Source organism: Ananas comosus, linkage group 2 (assembly GCF_001540865.1).
Source record: "Ananas comosus cultivar F153 linkage group 2, ASM154086v1, whole genome shotgun sequence".
NCBI classification, from domain to species: domain Eukaryota; kingdom Viridiplantae; phylum Streptophyta; class Magnoliopsida; order Poales; family Bromeliaceae; genus Ananas; species Ananas comosus.
This window is the reverse complement of record NC_033622.1, coordinates 16,338,709-16,360,713: the sequence shown is the minus strand read 5'-3', so window position 1 is coordinate 16,360,713 and position 22,005 is coordinate 16,338,709. Positions and strand designations below refer to the sequence as shown.

At 39.1% G+C, this 22,005-nt stretch overlaps 2 protein-coding genes across 7 annotated transcripts; one reads left to right on the top strand and one right to left on the bottom strand.

Annotated features, from left to right (window-relative positions):
- Positions 2,979–10,069, top strand: LOC109725004. 4 transcript variants are annotated; one of them, XM_020254057.1, is made up of 4 exons: positions 2,979–3,146; positions 4,595–5,014; positions 5,514–6,684; positions 7,288–10,069. In XM_020254057.1, exons 2-4 carry the CDS (start codon positions 4,863–4,865, stop codon positions 9,706–9,708), a joined length of 3,744 nt encoding a protein of 1,247 aa, XP_020109646.1. In that variant the 5' UTR covers positions 2,979–3,146; positions 4,595–4,862; the 3' UTR covers positions 9,709–10,069. The 4 variants fall into 4 exon arrangements, with proteins under 4 accessions (XP_020109646.1, XP_020109632.1, XP_020109639.1 ...); XM_020254043.1 differs by lacking the exon at positions 2,979–3,146 and adding an exon at positions 3,153–3,395; XM_020254050.1 differs by lacking the exon at positions 2,979–3,146 and adding an exon at positions 3,153–3,415.
- Positions 12,602–21,956, bottom strand: LOC109706163. Of its 3 annotated transcripts, XM_020226971.1 has the most exons (4): positions 21,370–21,956; positions 21,199–21,279; positions 20,286–20,352; positions 12,602–16,189 (listed from the first exon to the last, which is right to left on the bottom strand). In XM_020226971.1, exon 4 carries the CDS (start codon positions 15,822–15,824, stop codon positions 12,849–12,851), a length of 2,976 nt encoding a protein of 991 aa, XP_020082560.1. In that variant the 5' UTR covers positions 15,825–16,189; positions 20,286–20,352; positions 21,199–21,279; positions 21,370–21,956; the 3' UTR covers positions 12,602–12,848. The 3 variants fall into 3 exon arrangements, with proteins under 3 accessions (XP_020082560.1, XP_020082556.1, XP_020082563.1); XM_020226967.1 differs by having other exon boundaries at positions 21,199–21,956; XM_020226974.1 differs by lacking the exons at positions 20,286–20,352; positions 21,199–21,279; positions 21,370–21,956 and adding an exon at positions 16,284–17,429.

Sequence of the window (22,005 nt, the reverse complement as noted above, 5' to 3'; positions counted from 1 at the left end):
CAATTTTTTGATATTGATTCTGCTAGTGAACAAGGGCTCAATCAACGGCTATGAAAATAAAATCTTACACAACGTATAATTGACGTTAAAATTTTAGATCAAAGATATTGATCTTGTTATTATATAGCATAAGAGTTTTTTTATCAAAATTTCACGTAATTTGGATATTTTCAACACTGCTTACAATTGCAAATGGTCACTGCGACCATTAAAATTATTTGATTTGAGCCCCTTCGATCACTAGGCAATATGACTATCAAAAAATTATAATTTATTTTTTAGGTACTTCAAATATAGTAGATCAAGTTTAACTGAGCGATCGACAATTCGGAAAGTACGCACATCGAAACGAGGTTTGAAGCACAGGAAGGCTCGTGCTTCAGATAGCATATTAGCCTCAACATATATATATATTTATTTATATATATATATTATATATATATATAGATATGGGTGAGCTCCTATGCTTTTAAAGTACCAAGTTATTGGGAAATGCTTTGTAAATTTTTTAGCGTTGGATTAAGAGATATCGCGGTCAGGATGAATGTGGGCCTCCCTTAAGGCGTTGAGTGGGTGGTTGGTTGAATATATAATAATGTTGAAAATGATAGAGAGTAGATCTAGACGGTAAAAAATTACAAACACGCACAATTTCTATGTTTACAAGGCAATAGCTGGACTGCTATATATATATATATAATATATATAGTTCCGTCTGTATGTTATGGAAGCACGAGCGCTCCTGTGCTTCCACTTGTTGTTTTTGATTTCAGAGCTTTCGATCGACGATGGCGGCTCCTGTTAGGTAATGATCTGAGTATTTGAAGTATCTGTAGAAAATACATTTGCGATTTTTCCGATATCATTTGACTAGTGATCGAAGTGGCTCAAAACAACGGCTGAATAATAAAAATTCTACAATATGATGATAATAACATTAAAATTTTAGAATCAAAGTTATTGATCTTGTTTATATGTATAAAGAATTTTCTTCAAAATTTTCATGTGTTGGATTATTTCTTAACACCGTTAAACTTGCAACCGGCCTCCACCACGGCCATAAAAATTATGTATTTTGAGCCCCTTCGGATCAGAGGCAATGATATCGAAAATCAAAAATTTATTTTCTAGGTACTTCGAATACTCATGAGATCAACTCTATGAAGCCGATCGTCAATTCGAAATCCGAAACATCGAAAACAAAATAAAGCACGGAGGGCCTCGGCCTTCCTAAGCCATAACCAACACTTCTCGTCCTATCTCTCTCTCTTCTCTCTCTCTCTAATATATATATATATATATATATATATATATATATATATATCACCCTTCGAGTAAGTTCAAATATTAATAATCCTCTTTCACTTCCTCGTATTTTAATAAAGAACACACTAACGTTAGTGGGAAGTTGTGATGTAATTACATACATATATTTTATATCTTTGACGTGACAAAAATATTCTTAAACAATTAGGACTTCAAAATCACACTTTTAAACCACATAGTTTACTCACATAAAAAAAGTAGAAACTTTTGAAATCACATTAGCATGTATGCCATCTTAAATTATTACCGTGTAAAATATATAACATGCACAACTTACGCTTTAATAATTGTGTTGTAACTTAGTTGGGGGAAAGTGATCATGCATGTGCCCGGAACAGTAATAGGATTTAATGTTTGCTTGTATAGTTCTTAAAAATGTTTCCTTTCTCTCACAAGGACTCTCATATAAATACAAAGAAAAAGGACTACATTAACTAAGTTGCTTGGGAATTAATCTTTTCGCAACAATTGAAAGCATTATTTAAAACTCAAAAAAAAAAAAACAGTTCGTAATTCTTGCTCGTACCCTGATAATCTTATGTTGCATTGTGATATCCTCTAATATTATAGGATAAATATTAAATTTGAAGAAAAAACCTAATTAATTGATAACGAGCTATTTCTAAATAACTTGATGAAGTATCCAAACAATTATTCTACTCACAAAGTCAAATTCCATAATTCGTCACTTATAATTAATCCATTATTTTCACTAGACATTTTTTTTTTGCCCTAGCCTCCCAAACATAAGACATACATAGACCCAAAAAGAAAATGTATTTTTTTTTTTATGGATGAAAAAAAATTTTTTGAGAGAAAAATAACATGCTACTTGTCTTGTTCATATTTTATTAACAAATTATACTAGAAGTGTAAAATAATTAGATTTCAAAATTAGAATCTCGAGTATCAATTACAATCAAACTTTTAGCTCTTTTAGCCAATGTCACCGGATATGGTCCATAAAAAAAAAAAAAGAAGTAGGATTGATCTATCCAAGCAAATAAATTTTGTCAAAAAGTTGTTGTCTAATGTCGACGTACATTGATCTGAACAATCTACGAATTATTTCATATCTCTATGTAAATTCATTGCATGATAAGAATTTTTTTTTCTTCTGCTCTGAACCACATCCACTTGTACAGTTTATGTGAACTAGAATTTCNCACCCATTTATTCATTGTTGACCAAATTGCCCCCCCCCCCCTCTTCATGTAAATGTAAATGGCCATGACAAAAGCTTTTCTTTTTATATTCTTTTCATATCTCTATGTAAATTCATTGCATGATAAGAATTTTTTTTTCTTCTGCTCTGAACCACATCCACTTGTACAGTTTATGTGAACTAGAATTTCTGTTTCCATTTTTTACAATAAAAAAAAGGCAAAATAAAACATAAGAGAGAAAAGTTTGAATTATACACCACAAAGAGAAAAAGAAAAGAATATAAAAAGAAAAGCTTTTGTCATGGCCATTTACATTTACATGAAGAGGGGGGGGGGGGCAATTTGGTCAACAATGAATAAATGGGTGGCATTTCCGTAGTTTACTGGTAGAACAGGGTCAAATGCTATCTCTCCTCTATAATATCAGCAAAAGAAATAAAAGAGAAAGAGAGAGAGAGAGAGAGAGGTAGAGAGAGAAAATAGAAAAGCTAAATAGAGTAGGTGTTGGATAGGACAGCTCCCTGAAAAACCCTTCATTTCCTTTGGCCCCTTTCACCCTTCCCCTCTCTCTCTCTCTCTCTCTCTCTCTCTCTCATCAGTTGCTGTTAATGGGTACAGGCCTGCTTTTGGTGGAGAACCAGATGCCTTTGATTTGTGAGTGGGTGGTGTTTTCTTCCCTTCTGTTTCCTTCCATCTGTTACTGTGTCTCAAGAAAATAGAAGGGGAAAAAAAAAAAAAAAGGAGGAGGCTCTTTTCTTTTCTCATAAGTTCATCTTTATCTTTCTCCTCTCTTCTTCACCCTTCTAAAAAGCATGAAATAAACTCCCCCAAAAACCCACTCCTTATCATCTACCAGCATATATGCATGGTTCCTTCCCCTTGCCTGTTGGGATCCATGATGGGGTAAGGCTTGGAAGTTGAAGGTGTGATGTGATTATTTTTGTTATTATTATTTTCTTTTATCTGGGTTTTTCTTCTTCTTCTTCTTCTTCTTTTGTTCTTGCTTTTCTCAAATCTTTTCTTGCTTTTTCCATGGTTTATCTCTTTATGATTTTCCCTCCCCCCTTTTACTTTTTCTTTGAAAGGCAACTAAGTAGTAGCCATAAGATTATCCTGGGATTTTATTGTGAGAAACAGCATCTTCCATAGCTTCTACCTTTTCCTTGTTGGATCTTTCTTTTCTTTCTTTCTTTCTTCCTTTTTTTTTTTTGTGTTCTCTCTTTTTCTGTGTATGTGTGTGTAGATCTCTCTTTGCATATCCTTCAATATTCCCTCCCTTGATCATCTGCTTAAACACTGGATTTGTGGGCAGCTCCTTCTTCTGATTTGCTTGTGTGATTACTAAGTATACCTAGGCAAGAACTTGATCATCTGGGGCTCTATATTATGATCTCTATTACTGTTCCTCAATTTTCCCCTCTCATTTTTTTTTTTTTTTGCTTTTCCCCCTTTTGGTTTTTATGCCAAAATCTCATGAAATCAAAGCCTTAGTTGTTAAGTATTCATGTGATTCTTTATCCTCCCTTTCCTTCTCACTGCTTTGTGGCTTCTCCATCATCTTCCTTAGGAACTCCTCCTGCTATTTCTACCTCTCTATTTCCTAATAAGAAATTACTCATGGGTTTTGCTTGTCCAATGGGTTGTGCTCTCTTGCTCTCCCACAACCTTCCTAAATTTCCTCCCTATTATGCTTTTGCTTGTTTCTTCTGCTCTCATGGAATGATATTTCATGTATTGGGTACACACAAATTAAGCTTTTGTGTTAATCCTCCTCTCCACCTCTTCCTTTTCTCTTTGTGATCAAGGTTTAGTAGAGATCTCTCTCTCTCTCTCTCTTCCTTTGCCCACATAAAATGACACTTCTGGAAGTTTCTACACAGCTGACCTTTGATCTTCTCCCTAATATTTTGGGAACCCATGATTCCCTTTTAAGTTCCATGAAGCCTGATCCAAAATCCATATCACTCAATCCCTCAGAAATAAATCCAATCCTCCAAGCCTACATGTAATAATGTTCTAGATTAATCCTCCATCATATATTTTGGTTTTTTTTTTTTTTTTTTTTTGAAAGATTACTTAAATTTTTTCCTTCCACCTTGCAGGGGTCTAATCAGGTGAGGAGGGCAAAAAAGAAGAGGCAGTAGTGGTGGTTATTTTCTCTCTCTCTCTGTCTCTCTCTCTCTCTATCTCTCTTTCTCTCTCCTTGGTGAGGTGGTGGTGCTTTCTTTGTCACCTTGACTTGGTTCTTTGGGATATTAAGTCCTTTGTTATGCTGGAGATTAAGCATCAGATTAGGCCCAGCTGCAGTAAAGCTCTTGGGCTAGTACTATTTCTGAAGGATCTGGAAAAAATAGAGAAGACCCTCCTCAGATGTTATCCAGTGAAAACCCTTCAGAGCCTTCATGTTCCTCTAATCCTTCACCACCACTGAGATCTGATGATAAAGCCTCTGAAAAGCTTGGGTTCCAAGAGCCTGACCCAGTAGAGTCTGAGGACACACCTACTCCCAATTTCTGCATAAGGTAAACTCTTCTCCTTTTGGGCTGTGCCCTCCTTGTGTTGTTTACTGCTTTTGTTGGTGAGATTTTTGGTACTATCACTGATAATAGAAGTTGGGTTGTTTTGCTTGTGCCCTCGGGAACTTCTTCCCATATTTGTGTTTTACCTCTTCCATGGCCAGATCTGTTGATGACTCAGATCCGTTTCCATGGATTATGTTTTAAATTGATCCTATTTTAAGCTCTCATGTAAAGCTAATCACAATGATCCGTGATTAAAAGGTTTCCATTTTTGATTAACATTCTCCGCGATCCCGTGCAGTTTTTTGTGTTAATTAATCACTCTCTTACATAAGACTGACATATGATATAGTTTGAGCTCCTTCATTTCTGAAGCTCAGATGCCAACGGTTGGCAACGTTAATAGCTCTGTTAGTGTTTCCTTGTACTGGATTATATATATATATAGTATGCGATTTCCATCTTACGCTTAATCCGATAGATCTGCTTGTTTTGATTCCAGGGATTATGTTTTCACATCAAGGAGCAAAGGCGTCGCGACGAGTTGGCCGTTTGGTTCGCGAGTATTGCAACTTTTTGTGAAGAATGGTGTCGAAGATCTACTCCCACCTTTCGAACCTCCCCGTCTGGTGAGAGCCCGTTCTTCCGCGAAAGCATTTGAACCCCACAAACCGGTCATTTGTTCAGAAGCTGCACAAATCTCAGCCCATTTAGAGTCGGTTGAGCCGAAAGATGGCGACCCGGGAGACGGAGAGCGCATATCAGGCTCGCCGATAAATGGACTGACTGAGGAGCGTCCAGATCATGCTCAAAACCGTCTGCCTGAAGATAACCAAGTTGGCAGTTTTGAGGAAATTACTGATCAAGAAAACGAGATATTGCCTGCAGTGACGAGTGATGATCAAGCTGGGAGAGTTCAAAGTAAGATTAGAAAGCCTGTAAATGAGATAGAGGTTTCCGAACCTGTTGCGCCGCCCAAGAAGCTTCAAACTCCGCCCGAGATTTCGGAAAAGAAGTGCAAATTAGTAGTCAAATTGGGTTCGAGTTCAGATACCGGCCGAGCAGAAGACTTGGTTTCTAACTCCAGCACGGTTTCTGACCCGATGGCTTCGAAGGTTTGCCCTGTTTGCAAAGTGTTTTCCTCCACGTCAAACACCACTTTGAATGCTCACATAGACCAATGCCTCTCTATGGAGTCGAACACCAAGGAAGTAGAAACAAAACTCTTGAAGCCGAGAGTTAAACCGAGGAAGAAGAGATTGATGGTAGATGTTTATGCCACGGCGGCCCATTGCACTCTCGAGGACCTCGATAAGAGGAACGGGACCAATTGGGCTGCCGAATTGGCTTTGCTCGCCGCAAGTAGCGATTTACGGGTGGAAAGCCAAAAACCAGACCTGACGCCGGCCGAGTCTCGAAATGTTGAAAGTGAAGGAGCAGTTTACGTCGACTCGAATGGCATAAAGCTTCGGATTTTGTCTAAGTTTAATGACGCACCGCCTGTGATTTCGAGCGAGGAATCCAGACCGGGGCAGGTTGAAATGGAGAAGGCAAGCAAGAGTGTGTTGATCAGCAAGGAAAAGCACTTTGGAGCCAAGTACTTAAAGGCGAAGAAGCTGAAGGTGAAAGGGAAGAAATTTAAATTTACCTCACTCAAGCTTTCAAAAGCCCGGGTAAGTCATCTTGATTTTTCCTACAGATCTTTTGTTATAGTTGAAATTTTCCCAAGATTGTTGGAAGTGTTCTCCGTGCACTGTCTCATCATTTCCCATGGAGTTCAATGGGCTCTTCTTTTTCTTTTTCTTTTTTTTTCTATTTTCTATTTTCTTTTTTGGGAAAGTTTGGATTATTTTCATTTAGTTAGTTTTATGGCAACCATGATTTTCTGCAGCTCTTCATACCTGTAAAATTGTTTCTTATGTTTTTTTTCTCCCCAATATAGTACGACAGACGGAGTATGCTGTGTGCACTTAACTTTTTGCATTTTATGTAACATGGATTCCTAATTTTCTTAATTTTATGCTTGATCTCTACTATCCAAAGTAGTTTTGAACTACCCAACTTGCATAACACCTAGATCTATCCATCAAACTTACTTTCCATGTTGCGTAATTTCTTCTAGGACTAACTAAGATATTTGTCCTTTTTGCAATCTATAATGATTTTGATCGCCCTAACTAAATGCTATCTATATATTCTGTGAAAGATACAGTGTCCAGATTGAAGTTGATTACTTTTCACTTTTGTCTTATTTGATACATTAAATTGGTTACCAGATTCAAGCAAAACCAGACGGAGACGGTCTTGTAGATGCTCATCAGAAGGAAAAATCATTATCAGATTTGCCAAAAGTTACAGGTAAATCCATGAGTTGTGGACCTGCGACTCTAAGGCAGTGGGTGTGTTCCAAAAGGTCGGGTCTTCCAAAAAAGCCGAACAACAAAGACGCCCGTAAATCCTCGGAGGATTCAGCACATGTTACAAGGAAGTTGGCCGTAAGCAACCATATAGAGTCAGCTGACTCTCATATTGATAAAGGCCACAATACGAAATTTTGTGGGTCATCTGAGATAACACCCACTCCTCCACATGATGCTTCTCCGAGGGAAGTGTCCCCAGAACCACCCGTCTCTATCCCCAAGTGGTCATCCAAAGCTGCTGCTTTATCCAGTGGTCTACGGTTCAAGCTATCTAGATCGCCGGGAGCTTCTGCTTCTTTGCCAAGTAAAAAGACGGAGCATATTGGCATCAGAGATGTTCAAAAGTCCCATAAATCTTCTGTGGAGAAGAATTTCCTAAATAGGAGTACATCGTTCTCAGTGGAAGCACAGAAGGGCGATCTGAGCGATTCACCGAGTACATTTAGAAAGTTCCGTAAGCAAAGAACGGTATTGAGGACTGGTAAACGGAAAACAGAAATTTCATCTGATGGAACTGAAAATACATGCAAAAAACCTAGGGCCCATCAATCTGACGCCTTGGAGAGTGAGATGCTGGCTTATGAACAAAGAGAAGATCAAAACAATGAGGTGAACCCAGGATTGGAGGCTGGATGCCGTGATGCTGAAGCTGAAATGCAAGTCGAGGCTCCGGTCTCTAAAGATGATGTGAGTGATTCTTCCGCAGAAAAGATTATCGTCAATGATCCTCTGATTACTGAATCCGTAAACTTGGAGACCCTAGAATCAAATTTGAATGGTGCGTCGGATGTTTGCCAATCGGTGGAAGTTCAACTTCCTTCTCTCTCAGTAAGTGAGGCTCATCGGGAAACAATTGTGCGAGGATCTTCTGATAAAGTTATCCCTGAAGAGACCCATGTGTACAAGGACTTGGAATTGGGAGCTGAGGAGGAATCTTGTGCTTCTTTGACTAGTCATGGTAATATGAGTCTTGAAACACCGCAAGATAGTAATTCGTCTATAACCTCGAATAGAGAAGCCTCTAATCAAGACCACAGTTTGGCTGTAGATGGAGAGCCCGCAGAATCTCCTGTTTCGACCGCTTCGACTCTCTCTCTTCACTCATCAAAGGACAGTAAATTCAAGGAGTTGGAATCCAACCCATTTACAAAATCAGCTGGCATCCAAGATAACGCGGGTTTAACACTGCCGTCAGGTGAAACCGTGAGAGTAACCGAAGGAACTGTGGAGAGAATAATCAATCAGGAAGCTAAAGCAGTTCTCCCTTCGAAGGAGCATGAGCAATCTTCTATTGAAAAGCCCTGTTGCTGCTCTTGTGGAGAAAGCCTTTTCAAAGAATCTCATACTCTCAGACAAAGTCCTGCCGCACTCGGAACAACATTGACTTCTAAAGGGAAGCAGGTTCCCAGATTATATATTGGTCCGAGAAGCTCGTCTTCCTTTAGTTCTTACCAAAGTTTGAGAAGCAGCAATACATTGGCTAACTTGAGCTTCAACTCGGCTAATCAGTCTGTTTCTGCAAAGGGTTCATCCGAGTCAGCTCTAAATGTCTCAGCTTGCATCGAAGCTAGTTCGAACAGTCCATCGTGTCAAACTCAACTCCCATCGCCTTCAAATCCTATACTTAGATTGATGGGCAAGAACTTGCTGGTGGTGAATAAGGATGAAACTCTTCAACCTCAAACTCCAAATTCAGAGTTTCTCTACAATATGAATTATATGTCTCCTCTCGGTTTTGCACCCTCGGTCGGTTCATTGAAGTCGGAAAATTTCCAGTATTATAACATGGGTGGATCAGCAGTTTCGAGCCAGGCTCCACTAATGTCTGCTTGGGCTCAATCTCAGAACAATTTTCTGGCTCAACCTTATCGCAATTCTCTACAGAAGCCGTATGAGGAGCTCAGAGCACCCTCTCGAGTTCCGTCCACGATGCAAGAAGTGATAGTGATAGACGACCCTCCTGAAGCTGCAGAAAGGCCCAAAGGTAGTTTCGTTATGACTCAAACTGCTTCGCCGCAAGCAGCTTTTTCGGCAGCCAATCCTGTGCTGGCAAGATCATTCCCTGTCTTTCCGAACCAGAATCAGTTTGTGTTCAGGGACGCATCAGGTGCGCCGAGACCCCTGCTGCCGAATTTCTACCCGAGGGTGAGTTCAAGTTTGGTGATGCCAGGGAGCACTTCTGAGGGCCAAAGTGCTTTCGTGCCGACCCCTTTTATGTTCCAGCCTCCGACAGGTCACCCGAGCCCATCGATTTATTACTCACAGACCTTACATTAACCAGAAAGTTGTATTCAGGTTACAGCCACCTACACAAACTAAGCCAGCCTTCGATCTCGCCGCCGCCGAATGTTCAGAAGCCAAAGGGGCTCCAACGGCCTTTCGAGCTATACGAAGCTGCTGAGTATCTAACTGTTCGAGTTTTTGAAATAGGTTGCTTATTTATTTTGTTCTTGCAGAAAATGCCTTGTTGGCTTTCCATAGAAAAAAAAAAAAAAAAAAGAACCCCTCGTGCAAAAGTTTAATAGTAGCTTTTCTCACAGTATGTCAATGTAAAATTAAATAATCTGTGAATCGAACTCTTTCCGCCAAATTGACAATAAGTTTCGTCCTGGCAACTTGTTTTTGGGCGCTTGCATTGCTTGATGATGATGGACAAATTGAAGTGTCCAGCATTTTTCTTACAAAATGATCACTTGGTTTTTCTTATGTTGTAGCATCATTCAAGTGTTTTAGAATGGCAGTTAATTGTAAAGAAGATGCATATTCTCAAGCTTGTTTTCTTTCATATTTTACAGTCCTGTCCCATTGTATAAATTTAATTTAACACCATTACTCCTAGCTAGTGAATGGCAGTTATAAAACTAACTAGTCTCGACCACATATTGTATAAATTTTAACACCATTACTCCTAGTGAAAGCGCAGATCGAGTTCAACAACTCAACCGGGAAATAGTTTTTTTTTTTTTTTTTGAGAGAGAGAGAGAGAGAGAGAGAGTTAAGGCCTGGCCCTTGAAAATTTGTACAAATGAAATTACTGTGAATTTTGACCCTTTTGTACGAGTAATTATGACAATGAACGACCCATCATGCGTACTAAAATATCCAAAGTGAATCCACCAAAATCCATCCACTAATAACAAGATTGGAAATAGAAATATAAAGGGTCTCCATTATTGTTTTCTTTCCCTGAGACGCGTCACATGAAATATAGCCGTTGCATCCGTACGCATCGTGCCCATGCCGTTTCTTTTGCAAGTGTAAGTGTACGCGGGTCCAGCGTGGATCAGTGGCCACTGTTTGTTGGTACCGAGTGTTGTGTCACGGTTGCACCGAACATGGTAGAGAGAGAAGGGACTTTTTCATGAACAGGTCACAGTAGTAGTGGAGAGAGAGAGAGAGAGAGAGAGAGAGAGGTGCCATGTATCATATCATATTCCTTTAGTACTCGCATTGGGACTTGCATGTTACTTTTCCTACACTTTCTTTCTCTCTCTAAATTTTTCCAAACCATGTACATAAATAAATATTGGATATATATATGCACAGTGGGCCCACGTTACTGTGAGAAAAGAAGGGTCTAATTGGGTCTGAATATATTTGACGTGAGTCTGTGTGAGAGAATATTTTTTATTTTATTATATACATATGGCATTCGAAATCAATTCCGTGCGTAGAGTTTATTACGGGCAGAAGTAATTTTCTTCTGAATTTTAATAACAATAATAATAATTGTAATTCGTAAGCTCTAATTGATTATTTTAAAAAATATGCTGATAGAAAGGACGCACGTATCGTACATAAGGATTCAATCACAATGCTCGTAGATTTCGAACTGACTCAACTCAATCGGACATTGAGTCTATTGCTGAGACTTTGATTGTTAGGTCTTTTGTGATCCACACTCTCACCTTTACTTATATTTTGAATCTATTGTCACGGATTAGAAATTTAGAACTATCTTAGCTTAACTGATAAACAACCAACAATAACATGTTCATCATTGTTGTGAACTAATTTTGTTAAAGTTAAGGGTGAAATTACTGTAGAAAAAAAACAATTCCGTATGTATGCTAAATGCGCGGTGGTGATGAGGATGGGCCTAGGGGAACGTGAGTTGCGGGGAGAAAGCGAGACAAAACCCATTAACGAGGTGGTCAGGTCTGGGGGACACGTGGACCAATAGGCAACCGTACGGTTCGAAACGTTGAGGTTCGTGCCCCCGCCACGCGGAACGGTCTCCACGGCCGAAAAATTATAGAAATGCTGCGGATGTATTGATTACGCAGTATCTCCCACCAATTAAATTTATTTTTTAAAATTAATTCATCATTGTAAAAAAAAAATTTTAACATTTTTTTTAAAAAAAAAATGATTGACTTATTATTATCATCGGTGCGGTTGCTAGTGTGATACAGTAGACTTCTTTTCTCTCTTATATCTCTTTTCTTCTCCGTTCTTTTTTTGGTTGGATCGGATTTAAATTTGAATTCCTGTAGCTTTTTTCTATCACGTGCGATTCGGTTTCAAGTACTGTGTATTAATGGCTCGCCTTTTTCCATATATTGTTAACAGCCCCGTTTATTTCAGTTTGAGTAAAAATGTTATTGGAGTAAAGACACAGAAAAACCTTATTTCAATGAAAAGGATATGAAAAGCTGAAATGCAAATAGAAGAAGAGAAAAGAAGAGTCAAATCGAATTTGGCCCGGCCCATCTCAACTCGAATCACTTCTAAGTAAGCAAGTCAAATGACTTTTTGTATGTAAAATAAAATAACAATTTACAATAAGCACGCACAAAAAAAAAAAAAGAAAAAAAAAAAAAAAAAAAAAACTATAAGAGAGAGGAATTGGGCTCGTTTTTCTCACAAACTGAAATTATAGTTCAAATTGAAACACAAATTGGGCCTTAACAGGCTAGGCCAACTCCTTATAAGGCACTAATAAAACGATGATGGGCCTGGACTTTTATTTATAATTGTTTGAGTGTTGTATACTTTTCCGCAATTTGAGGGGAGCAATGTGAAAATCTCAATATTTGTGGATGGTTTCTGTAATTTAGATTGTTAATTTTGGCACAGTGAGCTTCACCTATAGCCCTCTCAAATAGTTAAAAGAGAACTGTAAATTAGTAAATCACCACCCAACTTAAGAGACATAAGATCAAACATAAAAAAATAAAAAACAAAAAATAGGCCAATATAATTCATAACAATTACTGCCCCAAGTTGCTACTCAGTTCCACCCAAGTATAATTACAGAAGCAATAATAGCTAAGAGGGATATCAATGAGCAAGATTGAAATGAGATAACTCATTGAACCCAACAAACAAGATACATATAAAGTGACAAAAAAAAGAAAAAAAAAGAAAAAAGAAAAAAGAAAAAAGAAGAAGAAGCATAGGAGCTTTTTCTTTTTCTATATCTTACTCCTATACCTCACCAACTTAGCTAGTGTTTCTTGAGCAGCCAAAGTTTGTGCATGGCCATGGCCAAGCATCACTGTCCTAATACTAATGCATGTCCTGCACAGCTCCTCGCCGCTGTCGAAAAGCCCTCCTCGCAGAAGCAGTTTCGCCCTCGTCTCGAGCAACGCCGCCTTCAGTAAAGTCACTTCCTGCCACAAATACTCATCCACTCTTTGACTGCATTGAGGCTTCTTGTCCTTCTTCCAACATAGTGATCTATTTTTCGGATCCTGAATTTGCGACACGAACGACTTCTCAACCTCTTCTAGAATATTCGTGCACACTTTCAGGAGCTCGAGAGCTGAACTGCACCTTGAGAAGGTCGCGAATGACCGGACCGCGAGGGGGAGCGCCACCTTCTTGATGAAAAGGACCATTTCTACGGGCTTAAGCTGAACGAGAGGGGGCTCGGATTTGAACCCGAATACGAGAAAAGCAGAAGCCCATAAGTGGTCCGAGTACAATGCAGCATTGCCCAACTTGGTCACTCCGTGCACCGCTGACATGGCAGCCGAAGGCCCGCCTCGCCTTCTGCCGAACATTTGTGCGATCGGGTGAATTTGAATCCAAAAACCCGACTGGCGGTTCGCTCTTTTAGCCAACCCTAGCTTAACCAGCAACAGAGCGGATTCGAATTCATTTTTGCGAGATTGTGGGTCCAAACAACCAAAACAAAGAGACATGGAAAGAGATTTTCCCAACTGGTGGAAACCGCTTCCCTTTGCGGAAAGCTTATTAGTTGCAGCAGCTAGTAGAGTCGACGAAATAGGAGCAGGAGCAAGCCAGGAACCTACGAGAACCATTTGTGACGAAAGGCTCCTTCCTTTAGCTCGATCCATTAAGGCGAAGCAGAAAACCATTACTTTCATCAAGAAAGAATTGTTCCTCCAGAAGCCGTCATCAGTAACACCTAAAGAGAAGGCATTATCATTGAAGGAAATCCTCTCGATGGCCTCAAAAAGTGCCGAAGGAGATATTGATAGTTCCGATAGCAAGGACCCAATAGCCCACAACCCGAAGCTCAATCTTCCCAATCTCTCATCAAGCTTACGAAGAACTTCGATTTCCTCCGCAGGGTAGTCCTTCTTCCTCCTCCCTTTGATCAAAACCAACGCATCGGATAAGGATAAAGGTGGGAGCTGCATGGGATCGACGCTCATCACTTTCGACAGATTAGTAGTAACAATTACATGGGTAGCTCCGGTATTTCTCGGTATCAGATCATGAAGATCTTTGCCTTCCCACCAATCTTTCTCACTCTCGAGATTATCAATCACGAGCAAGTAAGGTACATCTCTAAATAGCTCGCGCCTCACTCTCTGAAAAGCATCGAGCTCCTGTTCTTCAAAGCTTTTTATCCTCCCTCTCTCCTTCTCTCCTTCGGCACTAACGTCCAAGCCCAAATTGATCGACAAATTCAATACATTCTGCCTCAAATACCTTGCTTCTCCGCCCACCCACAAAACCACCTTGTACCTCTGGGAGTATCTGTAAGCAAACTCTAACGCCAGCTCGGTCTTTCCGATACCTGAAGCCCCATTTATGCAGAAAACACTGCAACTACTATTACCACCACAGCCTTTGTTTCCTCCGCTCCTCGATTTCCTGCTCTTTGATCTCTGCTTCTGAAGGCCTCTTCCTTTACTCGTTATTTCAAACACCGGCTCAATCCAAGCTTCTAAAGTAGGCTCCTTGCACTTTTTCATCTCCAAACTGATGAATCTACTATTGGTTCTAATCGTATCGCTCTCTTCATCAGCAAATCCGTCCGACAACCCACTCGATCCGCCATTAATCACCACTGGCTTCGGGCACTCTATATCAATAAAATCACAGCACCCAAAGAAAGCAGTTTCGATTTCCATTATCTCCTTTTCCCTACCGACAAAATGCCGATTTCGGGGAAATGGCAACTCCTCGGGACCTTCTTTCTCCTTCTCCGTAATACTCTTCCTTCCAAGTCTCGATCTTAAGATTGCGACAGCCTTTAACACACAACTTCTCCAGTTGGTATCATTTGTTTCGAGCTTGTACTCGCTACACTTAACTAGCCCTTCAAAGGCCTCTTTACATTCCTTATCTTCCTCCTTACCATCTAAAAGGCTGGTAATCTCTGCTAGCTCGGTATCAAACAATAGAGGAACCAGATTCTTCTTCTGAGAAAAGAACTTGATTTCCTCCAAACTAAAAGGATTCAAAAAGCTCGAAGGAGTAACAACTACGACACCGACAGCGGCAGAGCAAATGATACGGTCGGCAATCTCGTGGCTTTGGGAGTCGGAATACTTAGCTCGATCGGCGACGAAAGAAGCTATTCCTTGGAGCTCAAGCTCAGACTTGAGCCATTTACAGAATCTGCTTAGATTGAGGTTCTGGCCATGGAAACCGATATAAACATCGCAGCTTCGGAGTTTTGCGTTGGAAGAAGGGGAGGCTGAGCCTTTAGTGAAGGAGATTCGAGGGGCAGGGAAGGAGAAGGAGATTCTCGGCGGAGCCGCGGCATCGGAAAATTTGGGCTTTTGGCCTGTTGGTTCAATCGAAAAATCGGATCTTTCGGATGGGGGAGTGTAGGAAGTGCTTGGAATGTCATCAGAGTGAGAGGAGTATGAGATTGGTGAAGGGATTGCATTTGTGGGCTGTGAGGTGGTGGTGGTGGTGGTGGTGGTGGTGATGGTGCTATTTGGTAGAGGGGGTTCCAAGGCTCTTGGGGAAATGTAAGGAGATTGCAAAGCTGATACAAAAGCTGAGGAAGGAGGAGAAGGAGAGTTCAAATGTGGGGAGATGGAAATGGAAGGAGAGATTGGGTTGGATGTCTCTCCAGTTTCTAGCAATGGTGATCCTGCTATCCTGATGGTCAATGCCTTTGTGTTGATTTCATTGGTGCGAGGAACATTTTCAGGAGCTTCTTGGGTGGAAGTTTCATCCATGAAGATGGATAGAATGTTGAAGATAGGTGAAAACTTGTAAGAATGTTAGTACTGCTCAAAAGCATATGGATGTTTTGAGAAAATTTGTTATCTCAAGCAACAAGCCCTTTAGATGGATTTGACCTTTTGAGATGGAGAGAGAGTGGGAGAGGAAGGACTTACATAAGAGTCATTACAACATCATCCAAATAAGATTCATGCAGGAGACATGTAACCTTGGATTGCATCTCCTTTGCTCATAGCCTCCTCCTCCTGTCACAACACATGTAAAGATCCAAGCTTTGTCTCCAGAAAAAATGGGGGTTAAAGGAGGAGGCCCCATATACAAAATCAAACTGGAAAGTACGACTCCAAGAGTTTAATGCCTATTGAGAAGAATGAAAGACATGATAGAAGGAAAACAAAAAGGTGAGGTAAAAAGAGAAAGGAAAATCAGGCAAATTTGAACATAAAAGAGACCATGTGCTTAAGGTGGTGCATCAACCAATGGCCCAAAGAACCACACACAGCTTCCTATGGTAAACAAGATTATGAACTACCCATTTACAGAAGAGCCCAAAAGCAGAAACACACCAAAGCTCAAAAAGTAGCACACATTTTCCAAAGATCAAATTCCCCTTTAAGCAGGGGGTCAAAGCAAATAAAAGTGAAAGCTGGGGGGGGGTTGCTGTTGAATTGGCATGTTAAGTTGGGGAGCAAGAAGAGACTGCCAAGTTTGTTAATCTCAAGGGAGAGGGAATCTATCAATCTTAATACATGGGATGTGATCTGTAAATGACATGGGATTATACTAATCATATATGGTTACAATATTTTAAATGAGGAGTGAAGAGAGAGAAAGAGAGGGGGGGGGTTGAATGGGGCCAAAGAATAATGATATCTTGACTGGCTTTGGCTTTGTTATGTGTGTTGTGGTGGCATTAATTTACTATGTTCCAAGCTGTGGCTTCACAAGAAGTAAAGGAGGGGGAGAGAGAGGCAACATCTGAAAGAAATAAAAAGGGGCATTGGGAGGAGAACCAAGAGGAGGGTTGCAGATCTTGTTGGTTAGGGGGAGGCTTCAGAGGGCCAGAAGAAGACAAGCAATAATATTGCTGAGGGTGGGGGGAGGAGCCACTGCACACACATTGTACTCATCAGGCACAGTAAGAAGGGTTTGCACTGGAATTTGGAGCCAAAGACCAGTCCAACTACAACATCAAAGGAGGGAAGGCCCCAGCATTCAAATTCACAATCACACACCATACCCCTCTCTCTCTCTCTCCCTCTGTATCTCTCTCGCTCTTATTGCTTGGACCTAATCCAGCACGTAAGCCATAGACTAACTAGTGAATCTGCATTCTATTCTGTCTCTAACAAAAATCCTCATCACCAATGAGTTATAGCATTTTCTTCTATCGAATATGAACAATCAAAACATGTATTTCGACTACCAGTTTAGTTTCACACTCCTAGTATTCGTTTAATTTTCTCGCAATCATCTCAAGTTTTTCATATGTAGCTCCTTATGGCCAAATTTGTCCACATGTGAGGTAAAAACAATATTTCTAACAACTAGAGAATAACAAATTGGTTCTAAATCTAAATTTGCTACTTAAAAGTGGTTGGATTGAAAAGGGAATAAATAACAAAGCACTTGCAGTCCACAGCTGACACCACAGACCAGGTTTATCTCTCTCTCTCTCTCTCTCTCTCTCTCTCTCTCTCTCTCTCTCTCCTGATCATACTGTAGCAGACATGGCTGCTGGCAGATGGATGGGCCAGCTATGCGGATTCTCTCACTTTCTGGGGTGGCAGCTGATTCATGTGTTGACCGAAATCAAATGCTGCAGAGCCCATTCACTGCCTCCAGTACCCAAATAAGATTTGATTTTCAGATTTCTTGGTAATCTAATTAGGATTAAATTGGATTATTTGGTGAAACCTTATTAGCGTTTTTTAACATAAGATTAGCAGTTCATTTATCTCCATCAGTCTCCCCTTGTCTCAAGCAAAACGTACATAAAAGACAGTTTGGACCTTTTATCCATGCTTGCATGATTTCAAAGAAAACGACCTAGACCATCCAATGATGCTATGACAAGATGAAAAATATCGTTTAATCATTCAAGGAAACATCTTCCAACACCATGCCATGCTTCCCTTGTTTTTTAAAGAAACATTACACGATGCCTTGCTCATTAAGGCCCATTTATTTAACATAAAAATACAATACTTGAATCCTTTTTAAGCTTAAGAGAGAGAGAGAAAGAGATAGCCATAAGATCATAAACCAAATCAATAAGACAAATTAAACCAAACCGAGTCCAAACTTGGACCGAGGCGATCAAGTTTGGATACAAATGGATAAAACACATTAAACCAGAAATGGAAGACCAAATATTGATCATATACTTCTATGACCCAGGCCCAATTATTTGAGTCGGAATTGGATGGGTTCATTCTACTTCGGAAGCTCGCAAAGTTGTACATCAACTTCCCAATCCAGCAAGATGGGGCCTCATCCTTTTTCATATGATCATGACGTAGCAAAGAAACCCTTTTTCATGCCATGAAAGGTCCAATCACAATATTGCACATTCGCATGTGACAGCCCTTTGGTATAGGTCAGCTATAATGCATCCATCCCACTCAAGTATAAATGAGTGAAAGTTCATATGGAATGATACTGATAAAAGAAGGGGTGGGTCTGATATAGAAAAATCCCTGCTGCTTGCTAAGTAATATTAATGTTGCTGTTCGTTGTTCACGTAGATAGCAAATGTATAGCTGCCTTTTTTTTCTTCATTGGTAAACACTGTTCCGTGATTTCCATCCATCAAAGAAACCTATCATTTGTCAATGCAATAACAGTTTTAATTACCAACTATCCCTAAAGCAAGTGACAAAAGACTTGGTGGCTGGTACCCGAGACCCAAGTTCGAATCCTAGTCGATTCACATTTCTAGCTAAGTTTATTTCTAAATGAAATAAACGAAGCGGGTAGCGTGCTACCTATCTTTCAAAAAAAAAAAAAAACAGTTTTAATTTCTAGTACTCAATGCTCCTACAATCCTACTTAATTCTTCTGTGTTCAACCAAAGCCCCAAATATAGTAATTAGTACGAAAGACCAAATGACTTGGAAGTTTGAGACTAAATATAGTTTATACATCACAAGTTATTTCAATAGCATCAAATGACTTGCAAAGGTGGTTTTTTTTTTTTTTTTTTTTTTTTTTTTTTTTTTTTTTTTTTTTTTTTACAATGAATATACTCATGCTTTTNTTTTTTTTTTTTTTTTGAGAAAGGTAGCATGCTACCCGCTTCGCTTATTTCATATAGAAATAAACTTAGCTAGAAATGTGAATCAACTAGGATTCGAACTTGGGTCTCGGGTACCAACCACCAAACCCTTTTGCCACTTGCGCTAGGGACGGTCGGTGAAAAGTTGGTATTGCATACAAGGTTTCTTATGACATTAATGTACAAGAAGGAAAACACAATAGAAGATGCGAATAATGCTGGGGGACCAGAGAGAGAGAGAGACTAAATATATGCAGTTAACTCGTAAAGATTACGCTTTTCAAGACGACAAATAAGGAAGTAACGTGTAGCACCATTTGTTAATGCAATAATATAAGATTAGAACATGAGAAACTGTAAAACGGTAATAGGCTGATCCTACACTTGAGAAACTGTAAAATGGTAATCGGCTGATCCTACACTAGAGAAACTGTAAAACGGTAATCGGCTGATCCTACACTTGAGAAACTGTAAAACGGTAATCAGCGGGTCCTAAACTAAGTAAAACTAGAACTGATTTTAATGTCCCCATTTCCTGCAACACAAACTCAAGGCTCAAGCACCTCTAGAGGATTTTGATAATTTGGCAAGAAAGGATAAAGTGTCCTTTGTAATGAGCACACAACGTACGAGAAAAATTAGCCAAACATTAGAACATAGAGCTAGGAAATTTCAGTAAACATACACACTTACACGAACTATAGGGCATTTTAATATACATACATGACCAACTTTAAATACTATTAATTTTACTACCTAACCTTAAAATATTTTCTAAAATAAGTTTAAAATATCCCATCAAAGAGATTATGTCAACTGAAAAAGATAAGACAGAAAAATTGAACTTTCCAAGTACCAATTTCAAAAGTCATATTTTTCATATGCTATTTATTAGGTAGTAAAATCAGAACTCACCTATTTCAAGATGTACTATACTACAAGAAAATGCGTGCTGTACTTTTGTACCCTGTTTCTTCTACCATTTTTTTTATTTTTAACTTAAAATTAACGAAAACGCCATTAACCTGAGCTTATAAACCTAAGATGCCATTATGCATAATTCATGATAGGGATGCACATAGAAGACTTTTCTGAAAAATGTGTCCATCTATAGTGCCAAAAGTGATGTTGAAACTTTACCATTCCAACATGAAGATAGGGTAGGGGATGATGCTACCTCTCAAACAAAAGAAAACTGGTGGCTGTTTCTTCTCCTCTCTGGCAACAGTTGTTTATTAATGAACCTGCATTGCACCATCATTGCTGTCCTTGTTAATTGACCACACTTAACAGACACCGTGACACCAGATATTTTGGAATCTTCCTTCAATAATGCTTCTCTATTCAATAAGAGACACATGCTAATTGCAAAAAAAAAAAAAAATCAAGCCCAAACAATATAAACATGTGGTAGAAGAATATGTAGCTTCTCTAAGATGCATTTCAATAATGCTGATACAGAAAATATTTGAATTCTCTCAGCAACAATTAGCATCTAGACTAATGTTTCCCTGAATCATGATAAAGTAACAGCCATAAGAACAGCTCTTCTCACTCCATTAATCACATATCACTGATATACTACCCAAAAGTACACATCATAGTTCTAAAATTACCTTCTAAATCATGAAAATCCATTACATAAGAAGAAAGTGCAGATACCCTGGTTAATCACTTATTATTATAGCAGTTCTTTTTATGTTTTGTACACAATCTTCCTACACCACAATATTAGCACGATTTTCAAAATGTAATATCACTAATAAACAAAGAAAATTTCTTATCCCTCCCTAGATTAATCATGTTCCATTGGAATAGCGAATCAAGAGAGTGATAAAGTGACAACTAGTCATTATGACAAGCTCAATTATATGAACTGGTATTGATATTTCCCCTGCTTAGCCAAATTTGATGGTACAAAAAGAAAGAGAGATAAAATATATAAGACAGCCCTTAAAGACCAAGCGACCCCCACAGGAGCAACCAAAAGAGTTGTACGGATCCTGGAATCACTGATATGGTTACTATTTACGGGACCATTGAAGCTTACATAAAATTGATTATTTGTTAGCAGTATCCAACATGCTTACCTCATGCAAGTACTGCAGACTGCGACATTCAACTCGCTGCCAGTAGAACACCAACGGCCAAGAATCCAAATTCCAAAAAAGCTAAGATAGCGAGATATCAGTCAAAAAGGCATTTTGAGAGTGTAGGAAATGCATCGAGATGAACAAATAAGCACAAAGTTTTGGACTAACCTTTGGCAGTTTTGCTTATCATTGATGCTCCGTCATGTAGCTACTTCAGATCAAGCTCAGCTAATTATACACTCCTATTCATGACCACCTATTCTTAGTAGTACAAAGTTCTTCCCTAAATTCATCTCCATGTAAGAAGGAACAAATAACATTTTTCACTAAGTAGCTTCTCAGAAATAAAATTATTCTACAGTGCAAGGGATCTCGTTGAGTACCTAAATTAAGTTGGTGAATACAGAAACATTAACAAACATATATTTAGGTTTCCTCCAACTTTTTTTTCCTTTCTTTTCGTTGTACAAACAGTTAACACCATACAAAGTTTTAATACCTATAGATGTCGTCAACATTGAACAGGGTACACTTTAAACCAAATACATGGATCATGCTGGCGCCAAATATAAGAGATATTCTTCCTCAATGTGAAGTCATAGTGATATTCGACGATTGGAACATTGTTTGGAACAGACACTACCAGAGAGAAAATATTTGACAATCCAAAATAAAATAAGTACACGGATAAAGAACATTTTTTGTCCTATCAAAAATTTAATTAGATCAGAACCACATGGGATTCAATTAATGTTGCCCTTAGATGCAAGTTTGAAAAAAAAAAAATCACAGTGGATGTAAAGG

What these genes read in the sequence shown, in the direction of transcription:
- LOC109725004 (XM_020254057.1), top strand. Translation starts at nt 4,863, where the DNA reads ATGTTATCCAGTGAAAACCCTTCAGAGCCTTCATGTTCCTCTAATCCT. An exon ending in ACTCCCAATTTCTGCATAAG is followed by an intron (nt 5,015 to 5,513) that starts GTAAACTCTTCT and finishes TTTTGATTCCAG; the next exon opens with GGATTATGTTTTCACATCAA. An exon ending in TCAAGCTTTCAAAAGCCCGG is followed by an intron (nt 6,685 to 7,287) that starts GTAAGTCATCTT and finishes ATTGGTTACCAG; the next exon opens with ATTCAAGCAAAACCAGACGG.
- LOC109706163 (XM_020226967.1), bottom strand. Translation starts at nt 15,824, where the DNA reads ATGGATGAAACTTCCACCCAAGAAGCTCCTGAAAATGTTCCTCGCACC.